This window comes from Hyperolius riggenbachi, chromosome 6 (genome assembly GCF_040937935.1).
Source record: "Hyperolius riggenbachi isolate aHypRig1 chromosome 6, aHypRig1.pri, whole genome shotgun sequence".
NCBI lineage: Eukaryota > Metazoa > Chordata > Amphibia > Anura > Hyperoliidae > Hyperolius > Hyperolius riggenbachi.
The window spans coordinates 30,156,913-30,170,112 of NC_090651.1; the positions used below are offsets into that span (position 1 = coordinate 30,156,913).

The following is a 13,200-nucleotide window of genomic DNA, read 5'->3' on the forward strand; positions in this document are numbered from 1 at the left end:
AAAACACACAACTTGCTGCATAATTTTCAAAAACGCACATAATGTATATCAATGGGGATGCAGGGGAATGCATTTTTACATGCATTTTTTTGAAAATATGCTTCTGTATTTAAAGTGACACTGAAGCGAAAACACATAGAGCTATTAGTTATAAATAGATATTGGGCAAACAAACGATATGATTCAAGAAGATTCAAAAAATACAAAGGAGCATTTCAACTGGTCCAAAAACCACTGGAGGGCTCTACTGGACCATTTTTGGAACAGTTGAAATGCTCCTATGTATTTTTTGCATATATCTCAGTGCTGGTCGTAATGGAAAAATCTACGCTTACGGATCATTACGCGTAATTTTACGCTATTACGCATTACGCAATTACGGTTACGGTGTAGGAAGTTATCTACGGTACATCACTGTAATTACGCGTAAACTTACGCAATTACGCGTAAGGATACCGTAATGAAGGCGCTTACACTACAATGTTACGCGTAGTGCCGTAATACCCATTAATGCGTATTTTTTTACGCATGCGGACGATATGTACGCAATAGACGTCAATGTGACAGTTATTGCGTACATATCATTCGTATGCGTCAAAACGTACGCTTATACTGAAGGGCGGGAGAAGATACTATTGGTTGCTTAGGATGTTGACTGATTGGCTACTCTTAGAAAATGGGAGATTTTACGTTAGTAATTACGCGTAAAATTACGCGTAAGTGTTCGTAAAATTACGCATGCCTAGCAATTACGGTACAGTGTAATTACGATACCACTTACGGTCTTACGCCCGTAAGTTACGCGTAACGCTTACGCGTAAATTTACATTGAATTACGATGCGTAATTACGCTCATGCGTAATTTCGGCCCAGCACTGATATATCTAACTGATGTATTTAAATTATACTATTATATATTTTGAACTTTTGGCTTTTTGTTTATCTATGTATCTAATATGACACACCATTATTATTCCCTGGCCCCCTGCTTCTAACTTTCTGGTAAGCCTCAGCATGTGATGTTCTTTATTATTGGATTGTTTTTTTCCCAAATACTTTATGTACTATTGCACTTTGCTGCACTGCATTTTCTTTATGTAACACTGTTATATTTATAACTATAGATGCCTATAACTATATTTTTCTGCACAATCCATACTTTTTGAAGGGCCAACACCCCCACATATGGTCATATATATTTTTGCACATATGCCTATATATCCGTATATGCATTACCACTTTTTTAACTTTTGTTTCAATTAACTGTGCTTGGTTGCATCATGGTGGGAGAGATTTGTTTTCAATTGCTTACTTTTTCCCCCACCCCCTTTTTTTTCCTGGGGTTTTCCTTGTTCACATGTTGATTTTTCTATAAAACAAAAAAATATTGTTTTCACTCTTTAATGCCCAACAAGCATCATTGATTTTTCTTGTTTGTATCAGCAAGTTTATTTTGACAATTTTTCCATACATGCAGTCTGGTCCTGGCAGTCTGGTACTTTCACCTGTGGGGTTTGTTTGTTTGTTTGTTTGTTTGTTTGTTTGTTTTCTTGCTGTTGCCTTTTTGCATTTTGCACATATACAATATTGCAACATTAGCTGAGGCAATGTTTATTTACATTACAGGGAATTTTATATGTTTTTAATTGTTTTTATCGTCCGTGTGTATATTTCAATAAAGTTTTTTTCATTTTTTGCAAACAATTGAGTCCAGCCATCATATTTCTCACTAAACAGATGGGTTCTGATTTCTTCTTCTTGAATCACTGAAGCGAAAATAAACTTATGACATTATGAACTGTATGTGTATTACGGATAATTAATAGAACATTACGTGGATTTTTTCAGCACTTCCCGATCAGACAGGCAGGACTGAAATTAAAGGGAACCTGAAGCAAGAAGTATATGGAGGCTGCCATATTTATATCCTTTTAAACAATACCAGTTGCCTGGCAGCCCTGCTGATCTATTCATATGCAGAAGTGTCTGAGTCACACCAGAAACAAGCATGCAGCTAATCTTGTCAGATCTGATAATGACGTCAGAAACACGTGATCTGCTGCATGCTTGTTCAGGGGCTATGGCTAAAGGTATTAGTGGCAGAGGATCAGCAGGACTGTCAGGCAACTGGTATTGCTTAAAGGATACCCGAGGTGATGTGACAGGATGAGATAGACATGTGTATGTACAGTGCCTAGCACACAAATAACTATGCTGTGTTCCTTTTTTTCTTTCTCTGCCTCAACGAGTTAACTATCAGGTATGTAAGTGGCTGACTCCGTCCTGACTCAGACAGGAAGTGACCCTCACTGATAAGAAATTCCAACTATAAAACACTTTCCTAGCAGAAAATGGCTTCTGAGAGCAGGAAATAGATAAAAAGGTTTAACAGTTCATGGATTTTAGCTCTGGCATACTTCAATGAATGTGTCATTGAGCAAACACAATAAAACAGTAAAAACTTAAAAAGTAGATTTAAACATAAAATTAAACTGTGGAATATCTTAAAAAGTCATTTTTAGGAGAAGGAAGATAGATACAATTGTTTATTTAATTAGTTTATTTTCGCCTCGGGTGTCCTTTAAACAAAAATAAATATGGCAGCCTCCATATACCTCTTGCTTCAGGTTCCCTTTGACCAAGAGTGACAGTGAACATAGCCTAAACGTTGTCACAATTATAAGGGTCCTCCCACAATGCACATTGCGTTCCGATAAGACTTCAACAGTAGGGATACTCAATCACATTCTGCGGGGTTGAAATTTCTGAATTGAAATTGTTATTTCGCGGTAATCTGATTTACAACAACTTGGTCATTTTAGCCCAATGACAGAACTCGGAAGCCTTGGACCAATCAGAGAATGCGCTAATTTTAGACCAATCACAAGACGCAAAAAAAAAAAATGACAAATAACATACTCCTCGGAATTTGGAAAAACTGAAAATCAGGAAAACTGAAAACTGGAAATCGGAAAAATGGAAAATCGAGAATTGGCATTAGCAGAAATCAGAATTTCCACGGAATCGGTAATTTCCGGCCATCCCTTCGCAGCAGTACTGAAAAGTCGCATCAGGCGTTAGAAGTGTGGTGGGGCCATGCAATGAAGCATAAAGTACAATACAAATATCGGAAAATTGGAAGGTATGCTTCACTGCTTCCGTAAATGCGAATGTTGTCCGGTAAATGTGCAGCGTGCTGTGTTGCCCGCCGCACCACACACATTGCAAACGTACACAATATCTTTGCATCATGTTGAGATGTGATGATATTAGTCATTGCAACAGAACGCAAAGGATGCAGCGGGAAAAGACCCTGAGGACTTGTTCACACCCAGGGCGTTTTCACTATTTTTTAAGCGCCAGCGATTTGCAAAATCACCCTGAAAGCGCTTCTGCAATGATTCCCTATGAGAGTGTTCACATCTGAGCGGTTCATTTCCGATCCACTCAGCAAAGCGCTGCCTGTACCATTTTTAAGGCGATTTTGCTACAATGGAAGGTGAGGAAAAGCGCAAAATGCTCACAAAATCGCGTTGTGCTGCGATTTCGTTCACGCTTCGATGAATAAATACATTGTATTTATTAATTTCTGTGTCAAAGTGTTCACTTGCTGATTTGCGTTAGGAAGTGAGAAAACAAATCGCTCTGCAAAAGCGCTTAGAAAAGCGCTTTTCTAAAAATCGAAGCGCGCCGGTAAGAGGGTAAAAAAATCACTCACAAAATCGAAATTCACTAGCGTCAGCGATTTCGGACAATAAATCTTCACAAAAGTCTGAGGGGCAAGATTAGGAAAAATCTTTGTTTTAGGTACACTGACTGCATAAAAACAATTTTTTCCCCTCCCAAAAAAAGAACAAAAAAACAACTTATAATATCCACAATATTAACTGAATGTAATAATTTACTTGCATTGGCTTTCAAAAAAACTCTTTGAAAATGCACCATTTTCTCAACCTGTGTCGCCCAACTAGATTGAATATAATAAAAAAAAAAAAAAAACAAGCAGCCATTTGCAGGGTGATAATTGTGATGTAAGGCAATTTGTGATATTAAGCTTAAATGGGAACTAAACTCAGAATATCCTCTCTGCTGTAAAATATTAGCCACAGCATGATAACCCTTTTAGACAAAAAAAAGTATTCATTGCAATTTATGGGAATCCTAAAAGACTGAAGTTTACAACTTTGCAGGGAGCACTGAAAGCGTTAAGCTGCCTAGGCAGAGCAGCCTAGGCAGAATTAATTTAATCTATTCACAGATGATGATAAGAACTCATTAGACCAGGCATGGGCAAACTTGGCCCTCCAGCTGTTAAGGAACTACAAGTCCCACAATGCATTGCTGGAGTCTTACAGCCACAGTCATGACTCATAAAGGCAAATGCATTGTGGGACTTGTAGTTCCTTAACAGCTGGAGGGCCAAGTTTGCCCATGTCTGCATTAGACACTTTGATGTGGCTAAACAAGCACAGGAACACAGAGCAGTGGATTTTCTTCAGCAACTTTATGTGGAATAAATACTTTTCATTGTGTGCTGTGCAAGAGTACGGATCCACTTGAAGAAAGACATTCATTATTTAAAAACCTGTCCCGTATTTCGTGAATTGATCCCATTATGTTTAAAGTGTGGTGGAGCAGTTTTATGCAGATTTGGTTGTGTATGAGAAATTTGACAATTAATCCCAAAAGGTCTGCAGTGCTCTTATTGTGATCATAAAAAATAATTTTCAAAGGACAGTTAGGTTCCATTGACATATACAAATAATTACATAATGGCCCATATACAATTAACTTTTTCTCCTGACCTGTCTCATAGGAGATAATATTTAATCTTCTGATAATTTTTCATCTTCTCTTTAAAATAACTTTTCAGAACTTTGCAATTAAAAAAGTACCAAAAAGCAGGTGAAAAAGTACCATCAAATTTATTTTGAGTATTTTATTTTTGCATGCTGGTGGTTTAAAAGGCATTACATTGATAAGTTGTGAAAATATAACCTAGGCGAAAACTCAGAAGGAAAAATTAATTGCATATGGGCCAATGAGAGAAGAGGAGCGGTCCGGTTGGGGGAAAGACATCAGAGCAGAGAGGATAGAGGAGAGGAAAAAAGACCAGAGAGAAGAGAGAAGACAAATGCAGAGAAAATGAGAGGATAGAGGAGAGAAGAGCGGAGAGGAGAAGATGAGAAGAAAGAGGAGAGTAGAGAAGAACAGAGAGAAGAGGAGTGCAAAAAAGATGAGAGGATAGAGGAGAAGAAAAAAGAACGGAGAGAAGAGGATTTCAGAGAAGATGAGAGGATAGAGGAGAGAAGAGCGGAGAGGAGAAGATAAGAAGAAAGAGGAGAGTAAAGAGAAGAGCGGAGAGGAGAGCATAGAGAAGTTAAGAAGAAAGAGGAGAGTAGAGAAGAACAGAGAGAAGAGGGTCAAAAAGAGAAAAGAAGAGGAGAGATCAGAATATAAGAAATGAGGGGAGGAAAGGAGAGAAGCTAGAAGAGGATACAAAAGAAGAGACGTGAGCAGAGGGAAGAGCAGTGGAAAACGAAGAGAATAGAAGAGAGGAGAGAAGAGGGGAGAATAGAAGAGAGGAGAGAATAAAGAGGATAGAAGGGAATGGAGTATAGAAGAGAGAAAATGAGAGAATGGGAGTGTGGAGAGGATAGAAGATAGGGGAGGAAAGGATGGAAGGGATGGGAGGAGAGAATAGAAGAGAGGAGAGAATAGAAGGGAGGGGAGGATAGGAGAAGATAAAAGAAAGGAGAGAATAGAAGAGAGGCGGAGAGGATAGAAGGTAGGGGAGGAAAGGATAAAAGAGAGGGTAGGAGAGAATAGAAGAGAGAATAAAAGAGAGGGGATGATAGGAGGGAGAGAATAGAAGAGAGGAGGAGAGGATAGAAGGGAGGGGAGGATAGAAGATAGGGGAGGAAAGGATAGAATGGAGGGGAGGGAATTGATAGACTACAGGGAAGGTGATATAGAAAGTAATAGCTGTCTTTCTACAATTGATTTTGTTAGATTTTAAAATGAATGTAATGTAATGTTAATATATTTGTTTAATTAATTTTAGCATTACAAATAGCAGCAACAAAAAAATCCTTTTTTTTTTTTCAGTGGAAGCCTGTGAGATATTATAACGTATTTTATTTTTAAGTTCACCTTTCTTGAAAGGGATTGTAAACTGAAAGCATTGAAAGCAAGTCCCCAGACCTATGACTGAAAGATAAAAATGAATTTCCTATTTTGTTGAAAATAAAAATCCCTAAACAAATATTTTTTAGTTTATCTGTATATATTGCAGGAATTGATGACAAATATGATGATGATTATTATTACTATAAAAAATGAACACAATCTGGTAGATAGGAGCATAAAATGCACTAAATGGATCAGTCCAGATATCAAAAATGACTACAAATGGCTGTTGGTCTGGGACTAATTAACCCCGCAGCGAGGTGCAAATTTATGGGGAAATTTTTCTCCAAACAGAGTACTGTTGCCAAGGTTGTAAAAATGATTGAAAGGGGCGTTATGATAAAGCACTGTTGCAGTGCATTATTTCTAAATGCACAGGTTACCAGGTACAGGAAAGCATACTTTTCATTACCTGTATGCTTTACTGTACCTACTTAATGACACAGTAACACAGTATTAATGTGCGTTACCACTTTTTGTTGCTTTGTAATTTTGCGTTGCAACTTTAACTTCGCATCACAACCCAACGTCCTACTATGAAGCTAGCCTGTAGCAATTTTAAAAGCAATTTTTTTATTTGCCCTTAGGTCCTAACCTTTGTTTGTTCCCTATAGGCCTACCTTTACGACACAGCAGTAAAACAAGGATGATTTATACGAAATGTTTCATGGGGGAAAAAAAACACTCAAATCAGCAAAAATGAAAATAAATCGCTCTAAAATGTATTTAACTAAATGAAACATGCCATTTGGATTAATAGGACCCCACGTTTTGTTAATATACTACAAATACAGGTGTAACTTCCCAAAAAATAGAATATTGAGCAAAAGTCCATTTATTTTCAGTAATTCAACTTAAAAGGTGAAACTAAAAAATGAAATGACTTATTATGCAAAGTGAGAAATCGCAAGTCTTTATTTGTTATAATGATGATGATTATGGATTACAGCTTATGAGAACCCCAAAATCAAAATCTCAGACCATTCGAATATTGTGAAAAGGTTCAATATTCTCGGCTCCATGTGTCAGACTCTACTCAGCTAATGCATCAAAAAAAACCTGCTTAGGGTTCCTATTTCATATATTAGTGTCACCTTTAAGTTGAATTACTGAAATAAATTGTCTTTTGCACGATATTCTAATTTTTCGAGTTTCATCTTGAAATTAGGCTCGGTTTGCAATGCTCATGTGCTCTGAAGAATAATTTATTCATGTCAACTTACTGCCCATACATCTCTATGGGCCTGTTCACAGTACTGCATCATAATCATTTTACGCTAATGCTGGGTACACACGATATGTTTTTCCGCTCAATTTTCCACCCGATCGTTTTTTCCGCTCGATTCTGCGCTTGATTCTCTTATCTTCTGCTAGTTTTCCTTATCTTTTTCCACTCACTTCTATGAGAAATCGAGCCAAAAAACGATCGGAAGGAATATCAGACATGTCGGAAATGATCTTTCGAACCCATCTGTTGGGGGTAAAAATGTATGGTGTATTCCCAGCATTGCACGCTGCATGCAGGCTTTGTATTAAACTCATACTGCGTGCATTATGCAACTGACTACTGTGACTTTAGCCTGAGATAGGACCTGAAATATTCTGCTCATCTAAAAATCAGACCAATCCTTCGACTTGGAAGATTTATTTAAATGGAAAAAAAAAATCACAAACTATATAATTTAACTAAAAGGACAACTATTCCAAAAAAAAAATGTAAAAATACACACATGCAAAATGTAGGTTTCTCAAAAAGTAAAATGCACTATAAATTACTTGTTTCCTATGTCAATGTCACGTACAGCAGGTAGCGGAAATCTGACAGGTTTTGGACTAATCCATCTCCTCATATGGGTGTTCTAGGGTATTTCTTTACTTACTGAATGGCAGTTGCTCAGTCCAACTGTCAAAATAGTGTAAAAAAAACAAGTAGGGACACTGGGCAGCACCTTAGTATAGATCCTTTCCCTGAAGTACCTTTGTAAAGTATAAAATAAATATAGAGAATCCCCACATGAGGAGATGGACTAGATACAAATCTGTCAACTTTTAACTACCTACCATAAGTGGCAGCAACATAGGAGAAAAAAATAATTTGTAGTGCATTTTTAGTGCAATTTTCTCCTGGGAGAAATTACCATTTTATATGCATGTATTTTTAAATTACATGGTTTTTTTTGTAATAAAATTCCTTTAAAAGGCATGACATGTAAATCTTCTTTTCTCATCTCTCAGAATTTCTGTAAATTGTGCTATACCACCAGATTTCTTAGCAATACGTTACTGTGGATTTGTTCTTTTTTATTTTTTATTTTGGAGGGGGGGGGGGGGTATATGTTATAAATAATCAGATAATGTTTTGTTTGTTTTTTTAGTTGCTTCAGACGTTTTCTGTGTTTCTCTTCCCTTGTTCCTCCAAGAGACAGCTAATACCTTTTTTCTCACCAGTTTCCTTATTTGTTTTTGTTTTGTTTGTTTTTTTAACAAAAAGCACACTGGTCAGTTTAAGGAAATATTTTAATGAGATACCTCTTCTTCTACCAGCCGGGCACAATAGGAGAGATATGTAAAAAATAACGTTTATTACCGATGTCCATGAATGCAGGTCACACGGAGCTGTTATTAAAATCTAGACAATGGAACCGACAGCAATACTTTAAAAACTGACCAAAAAAGATGACGTCACTCTTCCACCGTAATTATTATCTACAGTTCTGTACACAGCGGGCAGTCCTTTCACCCCTTTTACCCTGCGAGTCGCCGACTTCCACCCACAACGTCAAGAATAATTTAGATAAAACATGAAGTTTCCCTTCTGACAAGAACAGGGAGCTTCTAGCATAACCCTGGCTGGGGTCACATATTAGGAGACCACGACAATCTAACTACTAGGGCAAAGTGCGTTTACAAAAAAAAAAGAAAATCAGCATATTTATTTGATAGCCAAATAAAATTCCCTCTCTTGGCATTTTGAATTTAAAAAAAAAAAAGTTTTCGATTAAAAAAACAAAAAGTTTCTGAGGTCTCAGAATGAGTGTTAGTGGTTCCTTGATTTGGTCCTTCAAACCTGTATTGTTCCCCCACTTTTGAGGGGACTAAAGTTGCTTAAAAATGATCTTTATGGTGACCACCAGGGTCATCCCTATATACCAGTCAGTTATGTGTTCAGTTTATTGCTTTTCGGTGGTGTTGCTCACCACAGAGCCATAGAGACCGTTGGCATAGACCTGATCCTTGTGGACATTAGCTCGGTCCCTCATCAGATCGCTAAAGGAATAGTCCATAGGTGGGCGGAAGCCTAGCGTGGGCATGAAGCCAGCTGTGGAGTATGGGGCCATGAAAGCAAGTCCTCTGCTGTGGGCAGAATAGGCCAGTCTTAGTGGGTTGAGTCCGAGGTGCCCACCTATCTGGTAGGTGCTAGCGTCTGTTCCAAAATGGGTGGCATTAGGTTGCAGGGGGGAGAAGGCAGACCTGTTGCCCAGGGTTCCTATGGCCGGGGTGATGGCCCCAGCTATGAGAGGTCGGTGAGTGGTGGACACAGAAGGTTGGATGCTCTGAAGAGCCGCTTCCCTGGACCATGTCTCGTCACCTTTCTCCTGGCCTCCTCGGTTGTTCAGGATCTGCTCAATGGCTTGGACCACATCCCCACCGCAGCCTTGCAGCACCAGCTCTAAAACGCTCCTCTTCTGGGTTGGGAAGACCCTCGTCAAAATGTCTATGGGGGTCCTTTGCCTGGCCGAGGAGGACGAGCTGGGGTCCTGGTCGTCTTTCTCGCCATCAGAACCAGACTCAGAGCCTAAAGGGCTTATAGAACCTTGGCTGTCCTCGCCTTCCTTTAGAGCTTTGGACATGGGGGAGCTGAGGAAGGACTCGCCATCGCCATTTTCGGAGCCGGAACCGGCTCTCACTTCAGGAGAAGAGGCTCCTTGGGCGCTCCCGGAGACAGACTCGCTGTCGGGGGTCACCGGCTTGGCCCCGGGGTTCATCTGCTGAGGGGTGACTGACCTGGGGATGAGGGCCTTGGGAAACAGGTCAAACTTCTGGATTTTCGACTCTGGAGGAAGAAATGAGACGAGACTGGATCAGAAGTGGCTTCAACACATTACAGATAGGAGGTGCATTATTCACGGTACAGTATGACTTCAGTGGCAAGGCAAGAGGGCAATAATGGCACATGTGTCTCACGGGCTATTGTGGAACTACAACTCCCAGCATCTCATGCACGTCTGGACTGTGAGTGTTCTAGAGCATTCGCACATTACACATAATTGCCATCTGTACAGTTAACTTGTAAGACCTCTACACAAAGTGATCATACATGAGCTTTCTTATTTTCTCTCTGTAGTCTATATAGAAGATAGATAGATAGATAGATAGATAGATAGATAGATAGATAGATAGATAGATAGATAGATAGATAGATAGATTCTATTAAATTTAAGGGAAAAATTAAGAGAAGCAAATCAAGGAGTGTACTATGATACAATAATTACTCCATACTTTTGATAATCAGTAGAATACCATAATTGTATTGGAAGAAGACGATAGATAGATAGATAGATAGATAGATAGATAATAGCGATATATATGTATATCAAATAATTTAGTGAAGTCCCAAATAATGATTAGGGAGGTGCCACATACTATATCTCGTCCTAGTAATTATTTACATTTTTGATACTGGGCACCCAAAATTTCTATGGAGATCATCTTCCAAAAAAACATGCTTTTCTTGTGTTACTAATTGTGATCGGGTGTATAATGTGGGATGGTATATAGTTATATATCTCCTATGGGGTAAGCAAAAACGATACAGTTCTAGACTTTCAGATTATTTCCGGATTCCGGAGGTTAGTAAATGACGTTGGATATCATAATAATAACAACGAAATTCTGTATATGTGAAACAGAAAGGAATTGCAATGTCGCATGTTTATGCATTACTGTGGCAGTAATGCATAAACATATAAACACATGGAATGGAAGGTTGGATAGATAGACAGACAGACAGACAGACAGACAGACAGACAGACAGACAGACAGACAGACAGACAGACAGATAGATAGATAGATAGATAGATAGATAGATAGATAGATAGATAGATAAAAAGATGAAATAGAAAATACATAGAATGTTAAAAAGATGGAATACAAAACGATAGGTCTATCGATAGATAGATTACAGAATATTCCTTGTAATTGGATGGGTCTAAATTTCAGGCACAGATGCAGCACAAATTACTGTATCGGGCTCTATATATAATTTTGCATTTTTAGCGTTTCTGCATTTTGCAGTTGTTGATTACTTTCTCTGTGTCTATCATACAGAAACACATCCCACAAACCCCTTGAAAATGGCCCAACTTGTTTGGAAAGTTTTTGTAGAAGACTGATTCTGCGCTTACCTGATCCCCCATCGGTGCAAACAGAGCCGAAGACCTCGTAGGCGGGCCGGGGCGGTATGATGCCATTGGCCGCGGCCAGCGCTAACCCCTCCGCGGTGCCATAGAGCAGCTGCAGCTCGCGCGCTTCGTTCTCCTCCTGCGCCTGCTGCCTGCGGAGCGCAACTTGCGCGGCCATCACCCTCTGGCGCTCCGCGATAAGCGTGCACTTGGCGCACATACAGTCCTTCCAGCGGCAATAGCGCTTGTGGCCCTTCAGAGCCGACACCACCCCATGGTTCCTGCAGCGGGCACACTTTGGTGTGCGGGGGTACTTCTCGGCTGTCCTCAGGAGCAGCTGGGGGCCCCGGATCAGGGTCCCGGTCATGGTCACTGGAATAGGGGTGGAAGTCACAGTTTGAGGAACCTGGGATCCAGAGGGGGCCCCGCTCATGTCCATCTCAGAAGACCCCAAATGTCTTTATAAATAGGGAGGAACCAGAACAAATCTCTACCTATCGCCTCATTCAGCAGCACTACACCTAGAGAAAAGTATAACACCCACAGAGAGGGACACCCAAATCCTGAGACCCCTCTTTTTCTACAGCAACCACCTTCCCTATAGTTTGTTCACACTTGTATCCTACAAACTGGCAGTATACTATATCCTGATTGGCCAATCTCCAGACACCTGGCAATGCCAACAAACGGTGTGAAAGTATTGCACTATACAATCTGTGCTATCCTGGACTCACAGGGACCTTTGAAGGTATTCCATACCAGGAACTCCTATCCTTAATGACAGTGTCCAAGAGCTATACAGCCACCCATATATTTACTGTCATCGGGACTTTGGGTAAACTTTTCAAACATCTTCCAAGTTGTGGTTTTCCGATAATCAGCAGCACAACCCCAACTCTAAACAAGAAATCCCCAGCACCACAGCCCCTAACCCTCACCCTGTAATGTAACAGTACAGGTGTATTTTCCTGCAATAACCCTAACTGTGTAACAGTACAATTATATCTCCCAGCACAGCAAGCCTGACCCTATAACAGAACAATTATATCTCCTAGCACAGCAAGCCTGGCCCTATAACAGTACAATTCTATCTCCCAGTAAGGCAAGCCTGACCCGGTATTAACACAATTCTATCTCACTCTCAACAACTCCACAGCACATTCCAGAACCATTTGAGTCCAGTCCCAGCCTCCAGCATTGAACTCCCAGTCCTGCACAGCACAACCTCAGCTGCAGTCTGGATCCCCCTATAGCTGGGCAGAGTTACCTACTGTGTCCCAGGTCCCCTCTGCAGGTCCAGGTGTGACAAGAGGAGCTCTCCAGCAATGTCCTCTCTCTCCCCTATGTCAGCCAGCTGCAAAGTTACAACTAGGATCAGAGGCTGCAGCAAGTCCCCTTGTCTCTCAATTGTTGCTCCCTCATTAGACAAATGCTGGCAACAATGCTCCGCTCGCCATTGGCTGCCCGCCGGGGATGCTCACTTCTCATTGGCCGGAGACTTGTTCTACTGTGTCAACCAGGAGGTATTCTCAAGTAACAGAGGAGGGTGGGACTCGCCCAGGGAGCATCAAAAACACTTTTCTGTTATAGATCTTTGTGCCCCCCCCCC

The 13,200-nt window shown here is 40.1% G+C and overlaps 1 protein-coding gene across 1 annotated transcript; it reads right to left on the bottom strand.

The window, feature by feature from the left end:
- Positions 1-8,688: 8,688 nt before the first annotated feature.
- DMRTA2 (DMRT like family A2) lies at positions 8,689-12,965 on the bottom strand. Its single transcript, XM_068242433.1, has 2 exons — positions 11,595-12,965; positions 8,689-10,243 (listed from the first exon to the last, which is right to left on the bottom strand). The coding sequence occupies exons 1-2, from the start codon at positions 12,028-12,030 to the stop codon at positions 9,360-9,362; spliced, it is 1,320 nt and encodes a 439-aa protein (XP_068098534.1). The 5' UTR covers positions 12,031-12,965; the 3' UTR covers positions 8,689-9,359.
- Positions 12,966-13,200: the final 235 nt, after the last annotated feature.